The sequence below is a fragment of the Anneissia japonica genome, unplaced genomic scaffold (genome assembly GCF_011630105.1).
Source record: "Anneissia japonica isolate Jap-2015-1 unplaced genomic scaffold, ASM1163010v1 scaffold287965_len1858130_cov191, whole genome shotgun sequence".
NCBI lineage: Eukaryota > Metazoa > Echinodermata > Crinoidea > Comatulida > Comatulidae > Anneissia > Anneissia japonica.
In genome coordinates this window covers 896339-907179 of record NW_022748342.1, presented here as the reverse complement: position 1 = coordinate 907179, position 10841 = coordinate 896339, and the positions used below count along the sequence as shown (strand labels likewise).

The window sequence follows — 10841 nt, the reverse complement described above, 5'->3', positions numbered from 1 at the left end:
ATAAGATATACGATTTACCGTGCATTTGCGTAGCTTTCAGTATGGAGTTTAGTCCTTCAGTAATTCTGTAAACTCATTATTTTTTCTACCGTTACCGCATACCGTAGAAATCGACGTTTACAATTATTTATCTATGCTTCCAGACAAGCATATACTTGGCTTTGGTAGTGGAATGGAAACAAACATTTAAGTTTCTGACGTTTGAAATTACTACAGTATTTCCTCACTAGCGTGACAAACACCATGGGAATTGAGTGATAATTTGACGGAAGCTCTATAAACATGGTCAACGTTCATACATTTTTTTAAGCAAATTAAATGTTGACATTTCCTAAAGAATACCAAAAAGATAATTTATGAGGATAGGTGTATTATATGAGATGGATTGAGAATGAAACCGCCTTGGCAAAGAATCCTCGAATATAGATATTTCCGTCGTACAATTGGCTAATGAAGGAATTAAAATCAAAACAAAATATTACTGAAAATAAGCAATTAAGCAAACGATTGATATTATAAAACGTGGTAGGTCCATGTCATTAATGTACCCATATGTTTTCCTGTGATTGCAAATATACATTGTACATTCTATAATTTCATGCCTGTCCTTTGAATATATTTGAAATTGGTATTTACTGAAAGCAGTCATAAATACCGTAAATTATGAAAGATTTTACCTCAATTATTGGAAAACGCAATTAAGCAAACGCCTGATGTCATTAAACGTACTATTCCATATCATTAATGTCCCCATATGTTTCCCTATGATTTCCAATACTTTGCGCATTCTATAATTTCATGTCGTTTGAATAGATTTGAAATTACTATTCGCTCATATCAGTTATATATACCATAAATTATGAACACTTCCTCAATTACGTTATCATATTATATCTTTAATCATGTGCGATGTTAAAGCTGGTTTCCTCAAAATCGCTACACTATCGCAACATTATTTTCAATGCAGTCGCTACTGGGTTTTCACTGCAATCCTTGCACTGCGTAGCTGTCCCTGACGCAATAAGAAAGGCTCCCTGTTTCAAGTGACCAATGAGCGTCGTCAAAGGAGTCGACGATAGCGTGTAGTGATTTTTTTTATAGAAACCAGGATTCATTGAAAGCTGTCGGCGATAGCCTGTAGCGATTGTATGGAAACCAAGCTTTAAAGAACTGTTCATGTTGAACTAATAAACGTCAGCGATGGCGTCTAATGGACCTTCCGGAGTATGAATCAACTTTAGCAACCCACCAATCAGAACATGGCAAAGAATAATACCGCCTGACAGACCTTTAGCTCCACCAACGCACGTACGTTTACACGTCGTTTAGAACGACCTTAGTTGGGGCTTAGTAAAAGGTTTGTTGAGAGGTATATTTGAATTCAAATTCAATTGTTTACATTTTACTTATGTTATAAGTTTACAGTTGAAAATTAGGTAGTGAAGATATTTTGTGAGACACAATGATATTTTAAAGACACGTATAACACACTGATCTCTACTATAATAGCTGGATTGCTCATCCACCAATCTATGTACAGAAGAAAGTGAGGCCACCGACGTCATGTTGGAGGGCATAAGTGCAAGTTTAGACTGGATTCTTTTGTCTTTTGTTTAAATTATTGCTCAAAATAGCGGTTCTTGCAATTCCTTTCAATAATATAATGTAAGACTTTTTTTTTTCAAATCATCTAACATCGCAGAAATCCTGTCCCTGTCTATATTTCATACATCGCTACAGTCTCGTAGGGTATACATAAATGACGTCAAATAATTCTACAAAACTTCTCCATAACATTATTTTTCAATTCTGTTAGTCCCCTGAGATAATTATCTAACTCGGAATACGGTATTCGATTTTGAGTCTTCGTAATTTATTTGCTAATCTTTTTTTTTAATGCAACCTACATGCATTAAATTTTAATCCGTAACCAGGTACAATTTGGAATCGAAACATCCTTATTACATTGTATTGATTAACTGCTGTTCGACTATTTAATTAAATAATTGTTTAGTGACGTCATTTAATTACAAATCCCTTAAAGTTTGTTTCACTTCACTGTAGGTGTAAATTATCAAAAATAATCACAGAAATAATAAATATAATATTAACAATAATACCAATATAAGTAATTGCTAAAGTGATTCCATAACATATTTCAAAGAAATTACCAAAATATTTAAATACATCTATTATAATATACGTATACAAATATATACGTATTAGGTCACACACTTAACAAATCAACGATTCATCTGGATCTCAAAACTTAAAATGAAGAGTTATTAGGGAAATTACGACCTACCTAACAAAATCAAACATTTACTGGAAATTTTTTATAAATACACATAATGTTTACTTTAGAGTTTACTCTCTAATCAATACTAACATCGCCCGTCCATTTCTTGCTGGACAAAAATAACTTTATCCAATCATTCCCTATGCTTTCCAAAATAAAATTAAATAATGAAGATAATAATGCAAAAAATATAATGGAAAACATAAAAAAAAACCAAATAAACCAAATTTTAATTGGTACTTTACGGACAGAACTTGAAATAAAATAAAAAATATCGTCGAAGCTTACGTTACAACTACAATGCCATTTAAATAGAGGGCAGTAAACTGCAATCTAGAGATGTGACAACATTGTGTTGGTAAATTTTATTTATAACTGAAGATTTTATTGACGTAATAAGCCATTTTGTTTTGAGTTTTGAGTGTGCATACGTATGTAAAAATAAATCCGGACATATGTTTATGATAGTTTACCTGTGCATATAGAACTACTTTTGGTTCACTGTAGAAATGCTTTATTTAATGTTGAGATGAGTAAATTAGACAATTTTTATTAAGTATTCCTATTCTCAAAGTACGTTCCTATTTTAAGCAATAAAGAAGAATTCCGTCATCTGATTTATTATTATTATTATTATTATTATTATTATTATTATTATTATTATTATTATTATTATTATTATTATTATTATTATTATTATCATTATCATTATTATTATTATTATTATTATTATTATTATTATTATTATTACTCGCGGAAATGCCGGTGGCCTTTCGCGAGGCTGTGGGGCACTGGGGGAGGGTGCAGACATTTTCAGGAGGGGTAAAGAAAGAAGGGAACTTCTGTATAAATAAATACGTAAGTTTAAATGACTTGGGGAACCGTCTTCAGTCTTGTCGCCCTCTCATCTTTTGATAGACTTAAAATCCCCCACTCCACCAACGACAAAAGAAGAAAATAAGTACACATTTGTACACTTTGTTGTCAGTTAAAAAACACTGTAACATTTCAAGAGTGGTGGAAGGTCCAGACGTCGAAGACAATCACCCCCATGGATCCACCCAGGAGTATAATTTAAATAACATTTTGTGAAGCCCAGTCTGCCAAATAATGCAAGTATTGAAATAACAGAATGTTCTAAAGCATAATATTAAATACAGCTACGCGTCAACTATAATTTTAGTTGGAGCTTTGCAAATGAAAGTCGAATTACCGTTTAAATAAAGAAGAACATGAGCCAATAATAATTTTGTTTATAATGTTAAAGTAAGTAAGATAGGCCTACTGGTATTAAGAATAGTTTTTAAAAGTGGATTATACAATATATGCTAAAATGTTGTGATTGATGTAGACATTTCTTATTCGTCACGTATTGACTTATTTTAGTGATTTATATGGTCACTTAATAATTATTCTATTATTTAGTAAACATATACGCGTTTGTATCAGCAGCACTCACTGGAACGTTCCACTTACCTACTACATACTGAATACTCTGCTGCTCCTTTCACAGTACTGTACTAACGTAATTTGAATAATGAACTCTCACATGTGTTGTTTTTGTAGTATGACAAGTCCTCGTCCAATATTTTGTAGATTCGCAAAAAATAGTTTTTTACGATATTTTAATAGACATAAATAGGAACTGAAAATATGCCAATAATGGTAAGACATTTAAAAGAATGGCGCTACGATATTATTTCTTCCAGAGAGCTGTACACGCGTCTTGACGGTAAATCGGCACAAACATTTTGTCCTTACTCAAATTATAATAATAATAATAATAATAATAATTATTATTATTATTATTATTATTATTATTATTATTATTATTATTAGTATTATTACTTTTATTATTATTATACGATAATTTAAATGGTTTGAAAGACAACGGCTGAAGTTACAACATGACCAATAATTAAAAATTTAATAACGGTTTAACTATTTAATGTTTTATTATTTGAATTATTATTATTAGTTCAGCACCACAAACAGTATGTATAAGTTCTACTGTTTTCTCTACTCTCTCCGTTCCACGCGCCTCAGGATATTGGTTAAGTAACAATTATTGTTGTGTCTTCTTAATAATGTGACCATTATAATAATAATAATAATAATAATAATAATAATAATAATAATTATTATTATTATTATTATTATTATTATTATTAGTATTATTACTTTTATTATTATTATTATTGTTATTATTTATATTATTATTATTATTATTATTATTATTATTAATTATTATTATTATTATTATTATTATTATTATTATTATTATTATTATTAACTATAGCCGATATAGTGAGTGTGACAATCTTTTCTGATTGTGATTAGAATTATAACTGTTATTATAAATAAATTATTTACTGTTACGAGTAAATAAAAAAGAAGCTTATTGATCATTACCATTATCTTCATCCTTGTCATTTCTATAGTTCTCAATACCATCATTATATAGTCTTTCTCATCGTCGTCATAATCATTATCGTCATTATAATCATTATCATTTTTTTCTTTTGAGCAAAACAAATTGCTATAAAATGTGATTGTGAGGAAAAATATTAAAACTTTATAAAAAGACCTTGTTTAGGCCTAAACAATATTATTATTTGCATAACTGTGACGTATCTTTATTTTGGAAAAAAAAGCATATTCCAAATATAAATCACTAATGCTTGGTGAAATTTTTTTGCCTTGGCCGATGTACTTGACCACTTCCGTATAAATCCCGGGACACAATACTCTTTTTCTTGAACGGAACTTCCTGAACCAGGAATGACCAATCGGAATTGTCTGATATCAACAGACAAAAAGACAAAAAGATTACTTCCAAATACTAATTTAGTAAGTGTTAGTTTAACGTCTCAAGGCAATTATTTTTTTTAAATACTGAACAATAACGAAAAGGTAAATAAGGTCATTTGCAATCGCAATCTGAACCAAGTTTGTCAACACATAAAACGCCTAACGGATAATTTCATATCGTTTGTGTCTGATTATTAACAATTAACCTTAGTAGGTGACCTGCATATTTGAGGTGCTTTAAATAATACTAAAGTATTGATATAGTAGTACCATGGTAACTAATACTAATAAGCATTGGTGTCAAGTATTTAAAGAGTTGTGCTGTATATTAGAATCCACAAGTCTTCAATTCAGTTTTTTATGTATCAAGGCCATTGTGATATTAGAACAATTTTTGAGATGGTACTAATTGATCATTGTAGTAGATTGATCATTAGTAGTATAGCGCGGCTAATAACACGTAGGAGTACAGTATGTATGTATGCCGTGAAGATCACTGGCTTATTTCTGTCCCTGATTACATTAGACTATAGCTAGATGACTATAATAGAAGTAATAAGAAAGTGGCCTTTAGAAAGAAGCATATAAACCACAAGATCACATGATGGTCCTGATTCATTTTTGTCACTGATTACATTATATTATATGTAGAGAACTATAAGTTGATAAAGTGGCCTTTCGAAAGAGGCTTCTAATCTGCTGGTCACAATACATGTCCTCCAACATAGGCAGGTAAACACTTTCAAGAACTGTTGATAAATATCGATTGCCTTGCAATCTGTGACCTATCATCTGTTTGATTTACTCCATCAGTGGTGATGAAAAGACAATCAAAATTAAAGTAATATTCGATCTACGATCTAAAAAAATTGCCAACTTAAAATAAACTATTTTAAATCAAAAAGCAGTTATTTTAAAAGTTGGAAAAAGTATATGATTGTAATAATTGCAATAATTTTGCATTACCGTATATATATATATATATATATATAATATATATATATATATATAGAGAGAGAGAGAAAATTTAAAAATTAATTTAAAAAAATATATCGTCACTCACATTACGCTAACACAATGCACTCCTGTCTCTTATACACATCTAGATGTGTATAAGAGACAGATATATATCTGTTTAAAATATGATATTGAGTAAAGAGAAAGACAAAACTCCAGTTCATGCTTGAATGATATACTGGAATGTTTGTACGAAGAAAATGTAAACTATTTAATAAACAACTTTTAAACGGGGATCATGTCTATTGATGTTAAGAACAGCCAATGAAATGGGCTCTTAAGCAAGCATAATAGAAACTAGGCTATTGATCCAGTGACCATAATGCTGCATTCAGTGTTTCAATCGAAATAGCTTTCTTGAAAACGGATTTGCGTATTAAAGAGTAAAAAGATAAACCACGCATTTTTTTTAATCGGCATTTTAGAAACTGTGACAACGTGCAACAGAATCGCTTTGGAAAGCAGTTGACATCTTTTGCTTGGCTTTATATTTGTTGCTATTATGGGTTCCTGTTGTAAATTTTCTTTTTTTGTTTTGCTCCTTCAGTTCGGAATGATGTATGCCATTACATTTCGACAAGGCCCACAATCAACCCATGTCCACGAAGGAGAGCAAGCCGTCCTAACATGCGCAGTGGATGACAAAAAGGCTGGTAACTTTGTATTCTGGCATCTTGTTGAGGAAAATGCATACATCAGTTACGATAGCAGCGTTTACCCAGAAATTGAGACCGGGAGGTTTTCTGTTACAGGAGACTACAGCAACGGGGAATTCAACTTAGTAATTTTTGAGGTGAGTGCCCAAGACGTGGGAACGTACCAATGCGGGTTTTATTTTAATAACGGCACACGAAGCGAGTTCATCTTTAAAGAAGCGATTGTTTCGCTTATAATCCCACCATCGCCATTCTACCCACAATGTAGTTGGTCCAGCCGAAGCATGTATCCCAAACCAGGAGATACCATCTCATTGGGGTGTATATCTTTCGGTGGGATTCCGGCAGCTTTGCTCTCGTGGTGGAAAAACGATACAATGATGATGGAGCCAAAGAGTAATATTGCCTCACTAACGCATATTCTAATACCAGATGATAACGGTGCCAAGTTTTTCTGTTTTGCAACTGGACTAGCGTTACCTAAACCAAGATTATGCATGGTTGTTCCTATGACTATTCCACCAACTGTTGAAGTACATATATCGGACCCTAGCCCTTTGTTATACAGCGAGCTAACCATCAATTGTGTGATCAATGTCGTAGGGTCTATTCAACATATTCATTGGTACTGGGAAGGGGAACGTATTGTAAAGGACTCAAAGAACAGACTCTCAATCATAATGGACGGCGAAAGGATAGTAATACCAAGTACAAAACCATCAGACAACAACACTCTAGTCTCATGTTTTGTAACAACAAATTCGGGCCTACATGGTAACGGCTCAGTAAGAATCGAACTATCAATGGATCAATCAGTATCAACAACAGTGACAGATATCAAGCACCAATCTTTACCTAAAGCGCCCTCAGGAGAAACCGATTTAATTATACCTGTGACTCTAAGTGTTATAGTTATCCTACTTGCCGTCATATTTATTAGTATTTTCGTAAAACGTATACAGACGAGAGAGGAACGACAGGACGGGAAGCATATGACGAAAAATAGCATCATGAAGGATACGTTAGGAAACTCAAAATCGAATGGAAATCGACACAACAGGAAAAGAGTGACCTTTAACCTTTCGAATATATCACCGAAACTGACATCGTCAAAGTTTACTCGAATCAATAGAATGAAGGCGATTGTTAAAAATAATCCCGACAAATATATAGAAACTGAGGAACACAACGAAGGATTTGTGGAAGATCATGGAATTCAAACAATATCTCACAGAGAAGACCTTGTTTACGCTGAACTTTCTCTGGATCCAGTAGATTCTAACTCGTCACAAATAACTGACAATACGGAGCATGTCACGTACGCCGAACTTAGGATCTGAATCGGGACGTGCTCTTAAATTATATTTTCTAGGACTCAAAGATTCTGACCAGATATTTGAAAAATATATATAAAAAATACCGGCAGCTGACAGCACTCACTGTAAACGGACCTATAAATGATTTATTATAACTAATAATCGTAATAATAAAATCGTAGGCCTAATATCATTCCACATGAAATGTTTGAAACGAACGGTACCGTCTTGGTACGAATAACTTTAAACATTTAAAGACAGAGCCTGGGTTAATGTAGATAACCATGGTTTTTAGAAAATATTTTCATTTTTTTAGGTTAGTGGGTGAGAAAAATGTTACCGTAGCAATAATTTAAAAAAAGAAAAATGAGTATTACTCAAAAGAGGCCTGGAGCCTTTGTATTATAACGATGTAAAAATGTATAATTCAAAATGTTTTTCTGTTTTAAAACAATTAATTTTATTTTAACTTCCTATGACTTATCAGAAAACAAATTTATTATATTTCTGCAATAATGATATTATTATATATAACTGTAATGACAATGCAATATGCTGGGCTTAGAAAAAATGTTTATAAATAAAGTTGAAACATTAAATTTGCCACTTGTGTGATTCTTCATGATTATGAGTATGACTTTTCTATACCGTAGTGATGTGAGAACAAAACATTAATGTAATTTTTTATACCGTAGTTATATATGCACATCCACAGATTTAGCCAGGACAACAATAAGTTATTGAATTATGTATCATTGCTAAAACGATGCGTCTGTGCCCTTAGTACAATCTATATACCAGTAATTCATATTATCTTTAACGAGGGCAAAATCCCATCAGTTTCACACACTGCTTTTCATTAAGGCCCTCAAACAACAACAACAATAATAATAGCAACAACAACAACAGCAGCAGCAGCAACAACAACAACAACAAACAACAACAAACAACAAGAACAACAAGGACAACAACAACAACAACAACAACAATAGCAATAATAATAATAATAAATAAATAAATAAATAATAATAATAATAATAATAATAACAATAATAATAATAATATAGGTTTTTAATATAGTGCCTTTTAATAATCTCTGAGAGCGCTATTACACACAAAAACGAATAAAGTGAAAAAAAACCCAAATTAAATATTTAAAAAATGCTTTTTTATTCGGTCCTTAAACATATTCAAAGACGTTGCCTCCTAATTAAATATTGAGAGCTGGTTCCATAATAATGGTACACTGGAAGAAGAAGATCAAAAGCCATATTTTGTTTTAGATGTTCCGGTGTAAGAACCATTCGAGAAGAGGATCTAAGTAACGGCAAGGCTTGTAAGGAGATACAAGTTCAAATATTTATTGTAGTGCTTTACCCTGAAGGTTAACCTTATAAGTTAAAAGAAGGACTTTGAAAATGATTTGTTTTTCTACAGGTAAGCAATGAAGAGAGCGCAATGCTGATGACATACAGTCACGTAACTTGAAGGCTGGTAGACCATACAGTAAACTATTATAACTGCCAATTATAGAACTTAAAAAAGCGTGCACCAACGCCCGTATTCTTAAAACAAACTTTAGTCGAACTTCGAACTAGAATTTAATTTAGTGCTAGTTGCAACTTCAACTTCAATTTGTATTCACAAACATCGTAGTCAAAGTCCTAGTTTTAGTTCAACTGAAGACGACTGGCAAGCCACGACTATCAAGCTAACCAATGAAAAGGGCTAACTTTAACAGCAGACAAAATTTTAGAGATCAGGTAAAGCGAATAAATATTAGACCATCATTCTCTTAATTTTCTATAATAATAACTATACTAGTTGTTAACATATTACGATTTGAACAGTCACTGAAAATTTGCTTTCTTTGGAGAACTATTATAATTGAGCACGAGCGAGGGCGGCGCCATCTTTGTTGTTGTTATGGTGAAGCTAGGTGATCGCAACGCGAGGGGATTTCGTGCAAATCAGGAACTATCGCATGTGGCTAGCAAAACATGTTAATTTCTCCTTTTGGAAGCTAAAATTGATGTCTCTTAACACACCTAAGATATATCAAACCTGCGTATACAATCGTTTGTATTCGTTTCACTTTATCGTGAGTTACAAAAACACGTTTTATGTGAGGTAAATATTTTAAGTCGGCGATTTAGCCTGACCCTAGGCTGACTAAAGAAAATCGGCCAGCGAAGGTATCATTTTTGTCGAGGTTCGCGTCATTTAGTCGTAGTGCTAGTCCAAGTTCGTTTTAAAAATACGAAATGACGTAATTTTTAAGTTTTAGCTCGAACTACGACTAAAGTTTGTTTTAAGAGTACCGGGGATAGTCTTTTCGTGGTGTTGTTATCTAATTCTAATAATAATTGTTATCTAAATCTAATAACTTCCTAATTCTACCTATTTTGTAGATAGCGAAGTTTGCTAAACGACAGATCATGAGTTGCATTATTATTAAACAATAACTTTTCACCTATCATAACTCTAAGGCCGGGTACTCACTGCGTGCGACGACGAACGCACGCGACAGCACGTATCCAACGGACTGCTTTTTTAACGAGGATCCGTTCAGACTGCCATTAGGCATTTTTCGTTTTGACTACGCGGCCAATTTACTACGAACTAATAGAGCGTAACGGACATCTGCGCATGCTCACAAACCTTACTGGCTAAATCGGCGTTGTGACAGCTTCCGCGACAACCCCAATTTCTGAATTTGGCGTAGTGGCGACTACCCTAATA

At 32.5% G+C, this 10841-nt stretch overlaps 1 protein-coding gene across 1 annotated transcript; it reads left to right on the top strand.

Moving 5' to 3' along the window:
- The first annotated feature begins 6472 nt into the window (after positions 1-6472).
- Positions 6473-8698, top strand: LOC117120848 (cell adhesion molecule 2-like). The gene has a single exon (XM_033265937.1). It carries the CDS (start codon positions 6630-6632, stop codon positions 8121-8123), a length of 1494 nt encoding a protein of 497 aa, XP_033121828.1. The 5' UTR covers positions 6473-6629; the 3' UTR covers positions 8124-8698.
- Positions 8699-10841: the final 2143 nt, after the last annotated feature.